Source organism: Capricornis sumatraensis, chromosome 6 (assembly GCF_032405125.1).
Source record: "Capricornis sumatraensis isolate serow.1 chromosome 6, serow.2, whole genome shotgun sequence".
In the NCBI taxonomy this organism is placed as follows: Eukaryota; Metazoa; Chordata; class Mammalia; order Artiodactyla; family Bovidae; genus Capricornis; species Capricornis sumatraensis.
In genome coordinates this window covers 15226477-15246396 of record NC_091074.1, presented here as the reverse complement: position 1 = coordinate 15246396, position 19920 = coordinate 15226477, and the positions used below count along the sequence as shown (strand labels likewise).

Genomic DNA, 19920 nt, shown 5'->3' with positions numbered 1-19920 from the left:
CAATTCAACTTCTATTTTCAACTGATTCTTACATGCTTTTACATATTCACTATATCTTTAATATCAACAATTGTATATTTTCATTATTTATTATTCTACTTGATTATTTTAAAAAATATATCTGATATTATAGCTTCCTATTATCAACTTTCTCTTTTATTTCTTAAAATGCATTTTATATGTTTATTTTCTATTCTTGATATAGTATTCCAACTGAAGTCCAGGCATACTCATGTGTGTTTTCATCTTTAGTAAAATAATGTCATAATAAAATAGCTATCTCTTCCCTGTGTTTCCATAGCTTGCTGTGCACTTCAACACAGCACTTTTAATGGAAAAAAATTATGTTTACAGTTTGTCTTTTATAATAGAGGGAACAAATTGAGAGCAGACATTATCTTTCAATATTGTATCATCAGCCTTTAATTAAATTCCAGGTTAGCAATACATGATAAATAAATATTTATTGGACAACTGTAAATAACTTTGATCTTTTCATATTTTTAACTTGAATAAATTCTGTTGAGTTTTTGGCTGAAATAAATATATTCTACCTCAATTTTTCAACATCAGTTCAGTTCAGTCACTCCATCGGGTCCGACTCTTTGTGACCTCATGGACTGCAATATGCCAGGCTTCCCTGTCCATCACCAACTCCTGGAGTTTGCTCAAACTCATGTTCACTGAGTCAGTGATGCCTTCCAACCATCTCATCCTCTGTCATCCCCTTCTCCTCCTGCCCTCAATCTTTCCTAGCATCAGAGTCTTTTCCAATGAGTCATCTCTTCCCAACATGTGGCAAAAGTATTGGAGCTTCAGCTTCACCCTCAGTCCTTCCAACGAATACTCAGGACTGATTTCCTTTAGGATGGACTGGTTTGATCTCCTTGAAGTCTAAGGGACTCTCAAGAGTGTTCTCCAACACCACAGTTCAAAAGTATCAATTCTTTGGTGCTCAGCTTTCTTTATGGTCTAACTCTCACATCCATACACGAATACTGGAAAAACCATAGCATTGACTAAATGGAACTTTGTCAGCAAAGTAATGTCTAGGTTCATCATAGCTTTTCTTCTAAGGAACAAGTGTCTTTTAATTTCATGGGTGTATCACCATCTGCAGTGATTTTGGAGCCCAAGAAAATAGTCTGTTACTCATCTATTTGCCATAAAATGATGGGACTAGATGCCATGATCTTAGTTTTTAGAATGTTGAGTTTTAAGCCAGCTTTATCACTCTCCTCTTTCATTTCAAGGGGCTCTTTAGTTCCTCTTCAATTTCTGCCTTAAGCGTGGTATTATCTCTATCTCTAACGTTATTTATATTTCTCCCGCAATCTTGATTCCAGCTTGTGCTTCATCCAACCCGCTATTTCTCATGATGTACTCTGCATATGAGTTAAATAATCAGGGTGACAATATTCAGCCTTGACATACTTCTTTCCCAATTTGGAACAAGTTCGTTGTTCCAAGTCTGGTTCTGACTGCTGCTTCTTGACCTGCATACATGTTGTGGTCCTTTAATGGACCGGAACCTGGTGGTCGGGAGTCAATGATAAGAAAGTAAAGGAGAGAAAGAGGCTGATATTCCTTGGTTTATGCAGAAAGCCAGTAAAGCCCCTGACATGGGGCTTGCTCTGTTCACAGAGGCCTCAGGCACCCTCTCAATGGGGTGAAGGTGCAGAGCGCCTTCTCAAGAGGGTCTTAGAAGCCCAGGCAGGAAAGTGAACTGAGAAGGCCTCTGCGCTCCAAAGAAATAGCCTGAGAGAGAGAGAGAAAGAAAGAGAAAGAAAGATACAGAGACCAGAGCTCTGATGGAGCAAAGGTGTTTTAATCAACATGGTGTGGGCATATATACTGTAGTTATTCTCAGCAAAGATAAAGATTAAAATTCCAGACTTACAAAACATAAGCAATCCATATTAAAAAGAGAGAGAGAGTTGTAAATAATCACTTTTACCATATGGTTCACAAGAAGAAAGAGGGTACATATCACCATATAGAAAAACTAAGGAAGGAAATGCCTGGATCTCTCAGCCCTGGGAGAGGCTTGCCTCTCCTCTTAATTCCTGAATATTCAGGAATTTATAAGGAACAGAGGATTCCTGACAGATCCAAAACAGCACAGAGGAAGCTTCCCGTTAAATGCTTCCTGACACGTACAGATTTCTCATGAGGCAGGTAAGGTGGTCTGGTATTCCCATCTCTTTAAGAATTTTCCACAGTTCGTTGTGATGCACACAATCAAAAGCTTTGCCATAGTCAATAAAGCAGAAATAGATGTTTTTCTAGAACTGTCTTGCTTTTTCTGTGCTGCAGCAGATATTGGCCATTCGAGCTCTGGTTCTTCTGCCTTTTCTAAATCCAGCTTGAACATCTGGAAGTTCTCAGTTGACATACTGTTGAAGCCTGGCTTGGAGAATTTTGAGCATTACTTTGCTAGCGTGTGAGATGCGTGCAATTGTGCAGTAGTTTGAGCATTCTTTGGCATTGCTTTTCTTTGGGATTGGGATGAAAACTGAGCTTTTCCAGTCCTATGACCACCACTGAGTTTTCCAAATTTGCTGGTATATTGAGTGCAGCATCATCTTTCAGGATTTGAAATAGCTCAACTGGAATTCCATCACCTCCACTAGCTTTGTTTGTAGTGATGCTTCCTAAGGCCCACTTGACTTCAGTCTTTGATGTCTGGCTGAGGGTGAGTGATCACACCATTATCATTATCTGGGTCATTAAGATCTTTTTCTATTCTATCTCAACTTTTCAACATACAGAAAATAAATATATTCCATCTCAACTTTTCAACATACACATGCTCAAATACATGTATGTACCGTTAAGTATTCACATCTTACTTTTTGCAGAATGTAACTGAATAACGATATGTTGGGGCAAAATTTTTATCAAGTTAAAAATTACATGAATGTAAAATAAATTTCCAATAGTTTAATCAAGCTAAAAGTACCACTTCCTAACAACATTTTTGATAACATCATCAATAACTTTAAAAATAGGGATAGCAAAGCAACTGAGCTCTTTTACCTGGGAAAGAACATCCTTTTCAAAATTTAGTATGTGAATGTATAATTTGTCAACCAATCTCATTAAATCAAATTATAAATAAGAAAGGCAGTGATAATTGCCACTATAAACCCAATTTTAGATAAGTTTTACAGTCAATTGGGAAATATTCAAGTGATCCAGAAAAAAATACCGTTTGGTGTTTCTTGTTCTATTTTGTGATGATTATTTTTACAATACCATTTTCAAAGTCTTGTTTTAGAAATATCTTTTTTTCAACATGTATAAGATTTATACAGTTTTCACACAACAGCAGAATACAAATTCTATTCAAGTTCCCATTGATTATATACCAGGAGACACTGGAACATATCCAGGGACAGAAAACAAGGTGCAAAAATTTCATGGTCTAAGGGTATTGAAATCATACAGAGTCTGTTCTCCTATCTCTGTGGAATTATGTTAAAAATCAATATCAAAAGATATTTGAGAATAACCCACATATTTTTCAGTGCAAAATGACATTTATCAAGAGAGATCTTTGACTTAGCCATTGAAAGCTTCAGTAAAGTTAGACTAAGTATGAACAGTGGAGAAGGAAATTGCAACCCACTCCAGTATTCTTGCTGGAGAATCCCATGGACAGAGGAGCCTGGTGGGCTACAGTGTGTGGAGCTGCAAGAGTCAGATACAACTTAGCAACTAAACCACAACTACAACCACAAGTTTGAACAGAATGCTAGATTTCCTATTTATATTCACTGAAAATTTGATATAGTTCCATTTACTCTGGCATTTAATATTACTGCTAAAAGTGTAGAAAGCTTATTATTTTAGCTTTTGAAAAACTTTTTGTTTCCCAAAAGTAATTTTTTTATTGAAAAAATTTTTGAATAAGACTTGAAGCTTATAATCCAATTCTGAGAATATAAATACTATGTTGTTAAAAAAAAGCCCAGGAAATTAATATGTGATACAGTATTATTAACTAAAGTACAGATTTTATTCAAATTTCACAAAATTTTATGCTTGTGTCCATTATTTGTTTTGATACCTTACTCAAGATTCCACACTGTGTTTAGTTGCATTGGGCAGCTTCAGCTGCATGCAATAAATTCTGATAAATTCTTTTTTCATTTTTATTCTGTTACAAATATTTTCTAATTTTCATTGTAATGGCTTCTTAGATAAACCCATCATTTAAAAGTGAACATTTAATTTCCAAATACATGGAGTTTTTAAGTGTCTTTGATATTAATTTCTCATTTAAATGCTTTCTTCTCAGAATTTATCTTCTGATAATATGCTCCACAGATTCTTTATAAGTATTTTATACTACTAATTCTTGCTCAGATTTATTGAGACATAAAGCAAAAATTTATTTGGCTATTGAAAATAAATGAGCACTTAAGTTTTTTCACAACTTTCATAATTCCTTATGCACTAGATCCTATTCAATCATATGGAAAAGTATTTGTGTAAAAAAAGGGCATCATATAGTCATTGGAATGATGAATAAGAATACCAAGAAATGCTATAATACATTAAATGACATGAAAGATGCAAAAGTGCAGGTAGGATAGAATTTCAACTATGTGACAGTGTGTAGGAAACAGAAAAAAAACAAAAGCAAAGATATCAAGTTATCAACAGTGCTGGCATTGTTTACATCGTTTTTTTTTTTTTTTGATCTGTAATAATACAATGTAAAAACACTTGCACACAACAACAAAACAAAAACTTGGCAGCAGGTCCTAAAGAGGTAGTAAGATTGGGTGTGCCATGTGCGTGTGTGTGAGTGAGGGGCAGGCGGAGAAAGATGAAGGAGGAGACAGACACACAGAAACAGGAGTAGAGAAGGAAGGCAGGGAAGAGTTGGGGGCAGGCTTAGTTGCTGGGTTAGAAATTTCCTGAAGCACCAGGGAATTTAAAAATGATCTGAATTATGGATCAAAGGAAAGACAAGCACTTAACTTGCTTTGTTAACATTAAGCTATTATTTCTCTCTACTATTTTTTTTTTTTCTAATTGGTCATTTCAGTTAGTTGCTAGCAATCATATACATCCCTATAAGGCAAAAGATGCTTACTCCTTGGAAGGAAAGTTATGACCAACCTAGATAGCATCTTAAAAAACAGAGATATTACTTTGCCAACAAAGGTCCATGTAGTCAAGGCTATGGTTTTTCCGGTGGTCATGTACGGATGTGAGAGTTGGGCTGTGAAGAAAGCTGTTCAGTTGAGTTCAGTTCAGTCGCTCAGTTGTGTCCAACTCTTTGCGACCCCGTGAATCACACACAGCACGCCAGAGAAGACGAAAGCTGAGAGCCTAAGAATTGATGCTTTTGAACTGTGGAGTTGGAGAAGACTCTTGCGAGTCCCTTGGACTGCAAGGAGATCCAACCAGTCTATCCTAAAGGAGACCAGTCCTGGGTGTTCATTGGAAGGACTGATGCTGAGGCTGAAACTCCAATACTTCGGCCACCTCATGTGAAGAGTTGACTCATTGGAAAAAACCCTGATGCTGGGAGGGATTGGGGGCAGGAGGAGAAGGGGACAACAGAGGATGAAATGGCTGGATGGCATCACTGACTCGATGCACATGAGTTTGGGTGAACTCCGGGAGTTGGTGATGGACAGGGAGGGCTGGCATGCTGTGATTCGTAGGGTCACAAAGAGTTGGACACGACTGAGGTACTGAACTGAACTGAACTGAAGGCAAAAGATGAAAATAGTATTCTATATGTCATTTTAGCTGATCTAATACATAGGGTTATGTTTTCTACTAAATTTGTTCTCCCACCAGGGTACCTCTTATGGAGAAATGACAACGTGGCAACTATTATTTAGTCTGGGCACACTTAGATTTAGTGCTTGTAATTTCCCATCAGAGAGCATGTTGATCAGTAAATCCCCAAATTCCTTACCAAAAAATCCCCACCATTAACCACATAGAGCAGAATCTGTATTTGTTTATAAAATGTTTGGTTTGCATGCAGGGGAATCATGAATGGCTATGGACCACACAGTCAGTAAGTACATCATTAAAACTGGAAACACAACTTCTTGGCCTGAATTACAGCTCTGCCATTGATAGGTCTGTAATCCTGCTGAAGTTCCTTAATGTGTCTTTGTTCTGTTCTCCATACCTGTGCAGTTAAGTACACCTAATAACACTTTATAGATTTTCTCTGAGGATGGTAGAAGTAATCCACGGAGCACCTAGTGTAACATCGGCACAAAGTGAAATGTAAACTGTACTTACTGTGATGGAAAAGGGCCTTATATACTCAGAACAGATTTAATATGTGTATATGTATGTATGTTTATATATAAAGGGAGAGGAGGGGCAATGGAATAAACACAGAAAACATAAAAATACAGAAATGTTGAAATACAAAAGTTAATGATGTTTATCATAATAGTCTTGCAATTTTTCAAAGATATTATTCACCAGATTTCAGCATTACAGTTATCCATCCCGTATTCTTCCACGGCAAATTCAGTTATTCCAAATTTAAATAAAAATGCCGCTAGTACTTCAAAACTAATTTAGACAGAAAATATAAGCAAATTTCTATTTACTATGGCTGTTAATTTTGAGAGTCTAACATTTAGTGAGTGTGGTTCCAAGTACTTCACATAGATCAATCCAGTGCTCACAAGAGTGCTATCAGAGGAAGTGGTGTTATAATCATCCCCATCTCACCATTGATCAAACAAGGGACAGGGGGAATAGAAAGCCATTCACTAGATTTCATTCCTTTGTATGGCTGAGTAATATTCCATTGTGTATATGTACTGCATTATCATTTGTAGAGACAATGGCTGGACCTCGAGACTGTTATAGAGAGTGAAGTAAGTCAGAAAGTAAAAACAAATACTGTATATGAAACAAATATTGCATATATGTGGAATATAGAAAAATGGTATAGATGATCTTATTTGCAAAACAAAAATAGAGACAGAGATGTAGAGAATAAACGTATGGACCCCAAGGGGGGAAGAGGTGGGTGGCATGAATTGGGAGAGTGGGGTCGACATAAACTAGGTAACTAATGAGAACCTACTGTATAGCTCAGGGAACTCTACTCAGCACTTTGTTGTGACTGAAATGGGAAGGAAATACAAAAAAGAAGAGATATATGTATATGTATAGCTGATTCACTTTGCTGTACAGTAGAAACTAACACAATGTAAAGCAATCATACTCTGGTAAAAATTAATTTAGAAAAAGAAAGCTGTTCTCTGGGAGAGCTGACATTTGATAGCAAGAAGATTTACTTCTGAGCCTAGTGCATTAATCATTATAATATTTACCTAATAGAATTACTATTTGCTTATATCTTGTAAGATTTCAAATACTAGGAGAGAAAGTGTAGTGTGGTTCTATAATTATTTACTATGTGACATACATATGGAATTTAAACCACATTTTAATGGATGCTTCTTTTCAAATCCAAACGTGGTATATAATTTTATTTGGTCAACAGAATATTTTCATGCACAATTAATTTAAAGTAGTTAGAATAACATGATGCACTCTATTCTAATAATAATAATAAATTTGAACTCCAAAATGTCAAAATTAGTTTTTATATATTTATGAAATAATCATAATGTTTCTATCACTGTTGTGTAAGATTAATACACTGGTATAACATTTAGAAATAACTCATTAATTATATAGCATGCAAAATGATGAAAAAAATACAATTAACTTCTGAAGAGATTGCAAGCATATATATATTACTACAAAAGACATTTCTAGGGAAAAAGAATCGTTAATATCTCTGTCCTAAAATATGATTCCAGGCATGTAAATGTCAATTCAGCTGCCTTATAAGACTTAGGAATGAATTTATTAAATGGGTAGATTTTAGAAATGTGAGATAAAAATATTGATTTTAGTCTCATGTTGTATTACCTCATTTTTTAAAAAAACTCACATATGACCTTTCTACATTTTCTCCCTTATAGAAGCAGAGCCAGGAGAACAGGGAAAATCCCATTAACAAAACACACCTGAAACTAACACAAAATTGTTAATAAAAATAAATAAAACAGAAAAGCACCCAAAACACCAAAGATACTTAGTCTTTAAGTATATCCAAGGAATGACTGAATTTCTAAAGTGACTTTAGTAAATCCATGTAACTTTTTTTTCTCTGTAGGCTGCATACACATTTATTTGTCTCTGTTTTGCGAAGATGTTTCCTTCTTTGATCTATGATCTTTTTTTTTTTTTTACCATTAAAAAATTTTATTGGGGTACAGTTGATTTACAATGTGTTAGTTTCAAGTATACAGTAAACTGAATCAGTTATACATACACTTTGTGATCCTCTTCTCTTATAGACTATTACTGAGGACTGAGTTTCCTGTGCTATACAGGTCTTTATTAGTTATCTATTTTATACTTAGCGGTGTGTATGTATCAATTTCAACCTTCCAGTTTATCCCTCCCCAAATCTTTACCACTTTTAGGCATACAGTTCAGTGGTAATAACTGTTCATAACATTGAGCAATTATCACCACCATCCATCGCCATGAACCCTTTCACCTTGTAAAAGTGAAATACCCATTAAATACTTCTTCACGTCCTCATTCCCAGCTCCTGACAACCACCAGGATTATTATTCTTCTGGAAATATATCCAAGACAAACTATGTTTTCACCAATTCATCAAAAAGAAAACTGGATGACTGTGTTAATAGTATAATTAAAACCTCAAAGATTAAAAATATTATGGTACTCCATCTAGAAATCCTCAACACTGGTGTCAATATATGACAAACCTAATTTTAGTTTTTTGTAATGTAGCTGCAAAGAGGTACAGCTAGATGTCAACTGATGCTCATTCACTTTCACATCCCTAAACCTTTCTGTACCCTCTTGTTTTTACTCAGACCCACCTATTTTTATTTGCTTTAAAACATTTTATTGCAATCTTTCTAATAAAGGTCACCTAATTGATTTTGGTCCCCAAATTTCTAAGCAGCCCACCCCCTCTCCACTGGAGTTTGACAGCTGCTCACACAGGTTCATGCAGGAAACAAGTGAAGTTCCAAGGATCTGACCAACACCAGGTAGGACATCCTCTGCGTCAGCAAAATCCTAAAACACAGTACCCAGGTAGAAGGCATGTTTGTTGCTCTCCACTTCTTGTCACAGCCTGTTGCTGAAGTGGCAGGAACCATCACCTGGACATCCCAGCCACCCCAAAAGTGCTTCTCCAAGAGAATTCTAAACCTTAGGCCTTCAGTCACCAGGCTAGCCTGGAATCTCTGTGAAGGGGTACTGCCCTGGCTGGGCTTCCAAAGCTTTCAAGCCTTCTTTTAAGAATAACACACCGGTGGACGTTTTAACTCCCTCGTGCACCACCTCGGACCCTCCTTCGAGAATCAGGAGCCTGCAAGTCGGTAGCTGTGCAAAGACGGCGCAGGTTGCAGCCTCCCCCTGGTTTGGGTAAGGTTCCACAGCAGACGACTGGCTACCCGCCGGAGGACCATCTTCCCTCTTCGCGTGTTCGCCGCACAGAGCTGATCTATGATCTTTTGTTATAAGCAATTTATTTCAAGTTGAGTTACATGTATAACAAGTTGAGTTACTCTTCTTTTAGAGTGGTGTTATTTGAATATGTTGTTTCATACCCTTGTCTTTGCACATTTTCACATATGACCAGGATTCATAAGGGATTCTCTGGTGGCTCAGACAATAAAGAATCTGCCTGCAATGTGGAAGACCTGAGTTCGATCCCTGGGTTGGGAAGATCCTCTGGAGAAGGGAATCGCAATCCACTCCAGTATTCCTGCCTGGAGAATTCCATGGACAAGAGGAGCTGGCGGGCTCCAACAGTTCATGGGGTTGCAAAGAGTTGGACATGACTGAGAGACTACACTTTAACTTCTTTTTGGAATTCAAAAATAATTAATATAATAGGTTGATGAGCATAGATGGGATACATTGGCTTGAAGATTTGGGCTTAAAAGTTTATTTTCAAAAAGCTGAAGTTGATTGTTTGATAGGGAAGCTTCCCATCACAACGTTCATTTGCAGGCAGGTCAAAACCTAAACTGTGTGGACTGTTAAAACCTAAGTTTCTGGGTTATAAAGAAATGGTCATTTTTCAGTTATGCTTTGGACTCGGGCTCTAAACCATAGACCTAGACATGTTAGTAAACAAAGATAGTTCTGGTTATTCACAGAAGGAGCACACTGAATGCCGGAAAATATTTGGCTGTGGTGACAGGTGACAGTTGATGTTTTCCTTGTGTGATTTACAAACAAACTGAAGGGTTCTTGATGTCTTTTTTTTCAGCTCATTCTTGGAGTAAAAATTGTTTCTGGAAGAACCTGCAATTGTGTGTATCAAATTGATCACTAAATCAATCACATAAAGACGAGGAGAGGCAATCAAATTGTATCACATATGGGCAGGCTAAGTCACTTCAGTCATGTCTGACTCTTTGCAACCCCAGGGACCTTCCTCCTGTGACCCTCTTCTGTCCATGGGGTTCTCCAGGCGACAGTACTAGAGTGGATTGCCATGCCCTTCTCCAGGGGAATCTTCTCAACCCAGGGATTAAACCTGTGTCTCTTAAGTCTCCTGCATTGGCAGGTGGATTCCTTACCACTAGCACCACCTTATCACATAAACTGCAGCTTGAAAGTACTCTTAGCATTGCAGAGTACTCTGTCAATAAATTAGTTACAATATAAAAATACGTCAGCTTTTTAGAAAAATGTCTTAAGAATCCGTCTTAAGGGAATAATCAGTTATTTTTCCTGGCAGATATCATCATAACTTGTCTTGTTTTAGTCTTTCCCTATAGATTAGGCAGAGGCAAACTGACTCTAGACCCATCACTGATGCGTTTGGTGGTAGTTAGGGTGGAGGCACGGATTACAGAACAGTGAGGGATATGGGAACTGACCACCAGCCATGAAACTGTACTTCTTGGGCTCTGAGCCCTATGCTAGGGGAGGATGACCCATCCTTGTGGCTTGTGAGATTTCCACATCAATGTGAGTTTTGTGGTAGAAAGTTGAAGTGATCTCTGCCCCATTGTCACTTTGGAAGATACATGGGGCAACTAGAAAGCAGAAAAGTACTATCTGGTGTGTAACCTCAGCTCCAGCTAGAATATGAGTCCCGGTGCAAAAATAATGATCAAGGGAACATATATATTTGTAACATGCACTTCAAACTCTGAATTTGACCTCATTGCAAGATAAGCAATCTTTGGGTCTAATATTAGGGAAGCATTTTTTCTGATTGTTTGGTTATTCAATTCTGGTGACGTAATTTGGTATGTAAAGAATGATAAAATAGATGAAAACAGATATTCAGTTTCTCTGAATATCTCCAGCCTTAGCTATCTTCCATGGAAATGAAGCTTTCTTAAAAATGTTCATTTTACTTATGCTTGTACTAACTCTGCATGTTTATTTGCTCATTTCAAGATTTTATAGTCATAGATATTGCTTATGTATTATGTACAAATACAACACAAACACATGGTTGTCAATCTTTGTCAATCTATACCTTAGTCAAGGCTATGGTTTTTTCAGTAGTCTTGTATGGATGTGAGAGTTGGACTATAAAGAAAGCAAAGCACCGAAGAATTGATGCTTTTGAACTGTGGTGTTGGAGAAGACTCGAGAGTCCCTTGAGCTGCGAGGAGATCCAACCAGTCAGTCCTATAGGAAATCAGTCCTGAATATTCACTGGAAGGACTGATGTTGAAGCTGAAACTCCAATACTTTGGCCACCTGATGTGAAGAACTGGCTCATTTGAAAAGACCCTGATGCTGGGAAAGATTGAGGGCAGGAGGAGAAGGGGATGACAGAGGATAAGATGGTTGGATGGTATCACCATCTCAATGGACATGAGTTTGGGTAAACTCCAGGAGTTGGTGACAGACAGGGAGGCCTGGCGTGTTGTGGTTCATGGGGTCGCAAAGAGTCAGACACGACTGAGGACTGAACTGAACTGAACCTTAGTCTGGAAACTATAAGCAAGAATTTGATTGGAATCTTTGACTTTTCTTTCATTAATAACTATGAAAGATCTAATTGGGAAATCTCATAAGTCAAATCTTAAAGGATTACTGGCAATAACGTTCCTTTATTATTCCAAAACCACCTTTTATTTTTACCACTCACCAGTTTCATAGAACCTTTGTGATGTATTAAATATGAGAAAATGGGGCTTTATTGTAAAAAATACATACGTTTATTTTTACAAAATAGGCAGCTTTCAAGAAAATTTTTCTAAATGCATTCTGAACAGATACCTACTAAAAGAAGTGATTCTAAAATATTTTATTCTGAATGTCCAATAGCAATTCAGTGTTTTATTCGAGAGAGTAAAATTAGAATGGAACAGCAAAATATAAGCATGATAAAAGTATACTCTTCTGTAGCCTTTTCTTTGGAGGTATGTAGAAACATGGGCAAAGCCTCAGAACTAGAGACTCTTGGTGGTAATGACTGAGGATTGAGGGGTATGGAAATCTCACAAGGATGTCAGCAGTTTTTGCTATAATTCAGAGAAGCTGAAAGACTAACACATACAATTCAAAGCTTTTAAAAACAGGCCTTTTCCCCTCTTTCTTTGTTTTGTCACAGGATTACAGAGTGAATATTTTTCTTCGTCAGAAATGGAACGACCCACGTCTTGCATATAGTGAATACCCTGATGACTCCTTAGACCTAGACCCTTCCATGTTGGATTCCATTTGGAAACCTGATTTGTTCTTTGCCAATGAAAAGGGAGCCAACTTTCATGAAGTGACTACAGACAACAAATTGTTGCGGATTTTCAAGAATGGGAATGTTCTTTATTCAATAAGGTGAGCATTTCAGTGAAACAGAGTAGTGGTTTGTTTGTTTTTTAGCTTTTAGTGAGTGTTTTGAAATGTTTGAGTAAGTGCTTTCATTGTTCCACTCAAGTTCCTATGATATACCATTTCCCAAATATATTTAATCAACATTAAGACACCAAGTTCCAGATCCAGGAACTATATGAGTAATTCTTGGAAATCCACTTTTTAAAATAAATGACCCAGGTTCTTACATCAGCCAAACTGGTGGGTGGTTTAAAGGTAAATTGAATGTAGTTTGAATCATATGTTGTGATTATATTTTAATGTATGCATCCTTCCTTTAAATATTTATACATGAGGTAATATTTAGGTTTGCTTCTCTGGGATCCATTTCCCATAAATTATTTATCAGGTGTATGTATTTTTTAAAGATGTCCTTGAACTTCTGTGGTCAGTCTTTAGAAAAAGATCTAATTTACATTCTAGTTATTTACTATACATTTCTCAGAAGATGATGTGGCCTTTCAAAGCTAATACCAAAACATAGCAATAATATCAAAATATAAACATTAATAGCAACATTTCTTGACAGTTGAACTTTAGAATTCATTCAAATTCAGTTTTGCTATTTATACCTAATATCAGATAAGTATAAATTCAGTAAATAGGTACTTACACTAAACTACTTGAAGAACTGTGCTCCATTTGAAAAAATTCTAAAATAAAATGACTCTTACTTATTTTATCTTAATTTATCTCAAATTTCTTAAATTAATTTATCTTAATTTTCTCTTAATTTATCTTTATTTTCCATGATTATTTTTAGTCAGTTAGTTAATATTTTTAAAAAGAACAGAAGGTTAGGATCAGAATTCATATCATATTTCTTAGAAGAGACAATATGCTCTATTTATAGCAATAGGCAATTGCTTCAAAAATATGTGTATCACCAGTAACATACTTTCAAAGTGTCAAGGTAAACTAGGCATTGGATCTATAGCCTGAAAGTTAGTTCCTTAGATTTTTACCTCTCTATTTTCTATTTTTTAACTTTTCTTCTCACCAGGAATGGATATACTTGATTTTAAGTTCATCTGCCCAATATCAGGGATCAGTTCAGTTCAGTTCAGTTGCTCAGTCATGTCTGACTCTTTGCAACCCCATGAATCGCAGCACGCCAGGCCTCCCTGTCCATCAACAATTCCTGGAGTTCACCCAAACTCATGTCTGTTGACAGTGATGCCATCCAGCCATCTCATCTTCTGTCGTCCCCTTATCCTCCTGCCTCCAGTTCCTCGCAGCATCAGTCTTTTCCAAAGAGTCAACTCTTCACATGAAGTGGCCAAGGTATTGGAGTTTCAGCTTTATCATCAGTACTTCCAAAGAACAAGCAGGACTGATCTCCTTTAGAATGGACTGGTTGGATCTCCTTGCAGTCCAAGGAATTATCAAGAGTCTTTTCCAACACCACAGTTCAAAAGCATCAATTCTTCTGTGCTCAGCCCTCTTCACAGACCAACTCTCATATCCATACATGACTACTGGAAAAATCATAGCCTTGACTAGACGGACCTTTGTTGGCAAAGTAATGTCTCTGCTTTTGAATATGCTGTCTAGGTTGGTCATAACTTTTCTTCCAAGGAGTAAGCATCTTTAATTTCATGGCTGCAGTCACCATGTGCAGTGATTTTGGAGCCCCCCAAAATAAAGTCAGCCACTGTTTCCACTGTTTCCCCATCTATTTCCCATGAAGTGATGGGACCAGATGCCATGATCTTTGTTTTCTGAATGTTGAGCTTTAAGCCAACTTTTTCACTCTCCTCTTTCACTTTCATCAAGAGGCTTTTTAGTTCCTCTTCACTTTCTGCCAGAAGGGTGGTGTCATCTGCATATCTGAGGTTATTGATATTTCTCCCAGCAATCTTGATTCCAGCTTGTGCTTCTTCCAGCCCAGCGTTTCTCATGATGTACTCTGCATATAAGTTAAATAAGCAGGGTGACAATATACAAACTTGACATACTCCTTTTCCTATTTGGAACCAGTCTGTTGTTCCATGTCCAGTTCTAACTGTTGCTTCCTGACCTGCATATAGGTTTCTCAAGAGGCAGGTCAGATGGTCTGGTATTCCCATCTCTCTCAGAATTTTCCAGTTTCTTGTGATCCACACAGTCAAAGGCTTTGGCATAGTCAATAAAGCAGAAATAGATGTTTTTCTGGAACTCTCTTGCTTTTTTGATGATCCAGCGGTTGTTGGCAATTTGATCTCTTGTTCCTCTGACTTTTCTAAAACCAGCTTGAACATCTGGAAGTTCACGGTTCACGTATTGCTGAAGCCTGGCTTGGAGAATTTTGAACATTACTTTACTAGCATGTGAGATGAGTGCAATTGTGCAGTAGTTTGAGCATTCTTTGGCATTGCCTTTTTTGGGGATTGGAATGAAAACTGACCTTTTCCAGTCCTGTGGCCACTGCTGAGTTTTCCAAATTTGCTGGCATATAGAGTGCAGCACTTTCACAGCATCATCTTTGAGAATTTGAAATAGCTCCACTGGAATTCTATCACCTCTACTAGCTTTGTTCGTAATGATGCTTTCTAAGGCCCACTTGACTTCACATTCCAGGATGTCTGGCTCTAGATGAGTGATCACACCATCGTGATTCTCTGGGTCGTGAAGATCTCTTTTGTACAGTTCTGAGTATTCTTGCCACCTCTTCTTAATATCTTCTGCTTCTGTTAGGTCCATACCGTTTCTGTCCTTTATCGAGCCCATCTCTGCATGAAATGTTCCCTTGGTATCTCTAATTTTCTTGAGGAGATCTCCAGTCTTTCCCATTCTGTTGTTTTCCCCTATTCTTTGCATTGATCACTGAGGAAGACTTATCTCTCCTTGCTATTCTTTGGAACTCTGCCTTCAGATGCTTATATTTTTCCTTTTCTCCTTTGCTTTCCATTTCTCTTCTTTTCACAGCTATTTGTAAGGCATCCTCAGACAGCCATTTTGCTTTTTTGCGTTTCTTTTCCATGGGGATGGTCTTTATCTCTGTCTCCTGTACAGTGTCACGAACCTCTGTCCATAGTACATCAGGCACTCAATCTATCAGATCTAGACCCTTAAATCTATTTCTCACTTCCACTGTATAATCATAAGGGATTTGATTTAGGTCATACCTGAATGGTCTAGTGGTTTTCCCTACTTTCTTCAATTTAAGTCTGAATTTGACAATAAGGAGTTCATGATCTGAGCCACAGTCAACTTCCGGTCTTGTTTTTGCTGAGTGTATAGAGCTTCTCCATCTTTGGCTGCAAAGAATATGATCAATCTGATTTCGGTGTTGACCATCTGGTGATGTCCATGTATAATGTCTTCTCTTGTGTTGTTGGAAGAGGGTGTTTGCTATGACCAGTGTGTTCTCTTGGCAAAACTGTATTAGCCTTTGCGCTGCTTCCTTCCATATTCCAAGGCCAAATTTTCCTGTTTCCCTAGGTGTTTCTTGACTTCCTACTTTTGCATTCCAGTCCCCTATAATGAAAAGGACATCTTTTTTGGGTGTTAGTTCTAAAAAGTCTTGATAGTTGTTATTTTTTCCATGAAATAATATAAAATAGAAACAACAGGAATGAAAATTTAATCTTAGTACGTTAGTGATTTTGAAAACATTTTTATACAAAGCTGTTTTGTAAATCATGCTAATTCCTTATCCCAATATATATGATTTTCACATGTTTTTTTTTCCATGTGAAAAGAGGAAAGAACTAGTGAACTCTAAGAATAATGAAATTACACATTCTAAACAACAGAGAAATGATAGATTTTGGGCCAATGGAGGACAGTGCCTCAGGGACCTGTGGCAGTATAACAAATGATCAAACATTCGTGTCATTGGAGTCTCAGGTGGAGACAGAGAATAAGATATAGAGCTATAAAAAATATTAAAAGAATTAATGGGTAAAATGTATATATTTTGCAAAAGGCATAGATCTACGAATTCAAGATGCTGCCTAAATCCCAAAAATATTAATACCAAATCACATCACATGCAAACTTCTGAAACTAAATAAAAAGACAGATAATATTAAGAACAACATAACCTTACCTGTAGGGGAAAAACAATTGAAATGCTAGCTAATTTCTGATAAGAAGTCATAGAAACCAAAAAGAAGACATGCATTTTTCAAGTGCTGAAGGAAAGGGACTGGTACCCCTGGCATCTCGTTGTTCAGTCGCTCAGCTGTGTCTGACTCTTGACGACTCCATAGACTGCAGCACACTAGGCTTTGTTTTCTCCTGGAGTTTGCTCAAACTCCTGTCCATTGAGTTGATGATGCCATCCAACCATCTCATCCTCTGCCACCCTCTTCTGCCCTCACCCTTTACTTTCATCAGGGTCTTTTCCAGTAAGTCAGCTCCTCACATCAGGTGGTTAAAGTATTGGAACTTCAGCTTCACCATCGGTCCTTCCAATGAATATTCAGGGTTGATTTTCTTTAGGATTAACTAGTTTGATCTCCTTGCAGTCCAAGGGACTCTCAAGAGTCTTCTTCAGCAGCACAATTCAAAAGCATGAATTTTTCATGCTCCAACTCTCACACCCATACATAACTACTGGAAACTTCATAAGTTTGACTATACGGACCTTTGTATCTGGTGAAAGGCTTTCCTGGCAACTCAGTTGGTAAAAAGTCTGCCTGCAATGTGGGAGAGCTGGGTTCCATTCTGGGGTCGGGAAGATCCCCTGGAGAAGGAAATGGCAGCCCACTCCAGTATTCTTGTCTGGAGAATTCCATAGATAGGGGAGCCTGGTGTGACAAAGAGTCAGACACGACTGAGTAACCAACACTTTCACTTTCACCTGGTGAAAATGAAGGGGAAATTGAGACATTTTTGGATAAAGGAAAATTAAGAGAATTTGTCACAAATAGACCTCATGGCACTGCTGCTGCTAAGTCACGTCAGTTGTGTCTTACTGTGCAACCCCATAGACCTCAGCCCACCAGGCTCTTCTGTCCCTGGGATTCTCCAGGCAAGAATATTGGACTGGGTTGCCATTTCCTTCTCCAATGCATGAGAGTGAAAAGTGAAAGTGAAATCGCTTAGTTGTGTCTGACTCCTAATGACCCCATGGACTGCAGCCTACCAGGCTCCTCCATGGGATTTTCCAGGCAAGAGTACTGGAGTGGGTTGCCACTGCCTTCTCCCCCTCATGGCACTAGTGGTAAAGAACCCGCCTGCCATGCTGGAGATATAAGAGAGGTGAGTTGGAGGAAGGCACTTCAACCCACTCCAGAATTCCGGCCTGGAGAATTCCAGGGACAGAGGAGCCTAATGTGTCACAGTCCACAGCATTGCAAAGAATGTGGGACATGACATGACTGAAGTGACTTAGCGGGCAGGTAGGTGGGCAGATCTCCCCTGAAAGTACAGCTAAAGGAAGTTTTCTAAACAGAAAGGAACCACTAAGAGAAGAAGCATTGCTTGAAGCATCAAGAAAGAAGAAAGGAGACTGCCATCAGAAATATGAGCAAATATAATAGACTTTTCTTCTCCTCTTGAATTTTCTAAATTATGCTTGACAGTTGAAGCAAGAATTATAACACTGCTGTAAGGGAAAATGCCAAATAAGAAATAAGAGAACTTTTTATAGTTACATTGGCAGAAATTAATGAGATGTAATATTTAGTGCTGTCGAATACCTGGTTAGGAAGCAACAGTTAGAACTGGACATGGAACAACAGACTGGTTCCAAATAGGAAAAGGAGTATGTCAAGTTTGTATATTGTCACCCTGCTTATTTAACTTATATGCAGAGTACATCATGAGAAACGCTGGGCTGGAAGAAGCACAAGCTGGAATCAAGATTGCTGGGAGAAATATCAATAACCTCAGATATGCAGATAACACCACCCTTATGGCAGAAAGTGAAGAGGAACTGAAGAGCCTCTTGATGAAAGTGAAAGAGGAGAGTGAAAAAGTTGGCTTAAAGCTCAACATTCAGAAAGTGAAGATCATGGCATCTGGTCCCATCACTTCATGGGAAATAGGTGGGAAAACAGTGGAAACAGTGTCAGACTTTATTTTTGGGGGCTCCAAAATCACTGCACATGGTGATTGCAGCCATGAAATTAAAAGATGCTTACTCCTTGGAAGAAAAGTTATGACCAACCTAGACAGCATATTCAAAAGCAGAGACATTACTTTGCCAACAAAGGTCCGTCTAGTCAAGGCTATGGTTTTTCCAGTGGTCATGTATGGATGTGAGAGTTGGTCTGTGAAGAAAGCAGAGTGCCGAAGAATTGATGCTTTTGAACTGTGGTGTTGGAGAAGACTCTTGAGAGTCCCTTGGACTGCAAGGGGATCCAACCAGTCCATTCTGAGGAAGATCAGCCCTGGGATTTCTTTGGAGGGAATGATGCTGAAGCTGAAACCCCAGTACTTTGGCCACCTGATGTGAAGTGTTGACTCATTGGAAAAGACTCTGATGCTGGGAGGGATTAGAGGCAGGAGGAGAAGGGGACGACAGAGGATGAGATGGCTTGATGGCATCACTGACTCAATGGACGTGAGTCTGAGTGAACTCCAGGAGTTGGTGATGGACAGGGGGGCCTGACGTGCTGCGATTCATGGGGTCGCAAAGAGTTGGACACGACTGAGCGACTGAACTGAACTGAACACCCTTTTGTAGGCAGATGACTTTGTAAAATGATTTGTTGGGTTATAGAAAAATGTAAAATACATTTATCCTTCAACCCAACAATTCTGCTTCTAAGAATTTATGTTATTTATGTGTTCATGTGTACAACAAGACACATTTACAAAGATACACACTGCACCACTGAAACAGCAACAAAAGACCCTGTATATTCACTAATGAGAACAAAGCAGAACAAAATGATAGCCCCAAATCATGAAATACTCTTCAGGATCTAGACCTAAATGAATTGATAAGAAAATGCCTTCAAAATATCCTTAAGGTTAGAAATGTTTCATGCTTATTTTTGTTTAAAACATTCTATATATTTAAGCATAACAGTGTATGTAAAAATACACATATATCTGGGGGGAGTTGGACAA

The 19920-nt window shown here is 37.9% G+C and overlaps 1 protein-coding gene across 1 annotated transcript in view; it reads left to right on the top strand.

The window, feature by feature from the left end:
• GLRA3 (glycine receptor alpha 3) overlaps positions 1-19920 on the top strand; it is a 182615-nt gene that overhangs the window by 76569 nt on the left and 86126 nt on the right. The window contains exon 4 of the mRNA XM_068974238.1: positions 12653-12876. Within this exon, the coding sequence (XP_068830339.1) occupies positions 12653-12876 (224 nt within the window). The remainder of the gene's footprint in view (positions 1-12652; positions 12877-19920) is intronic.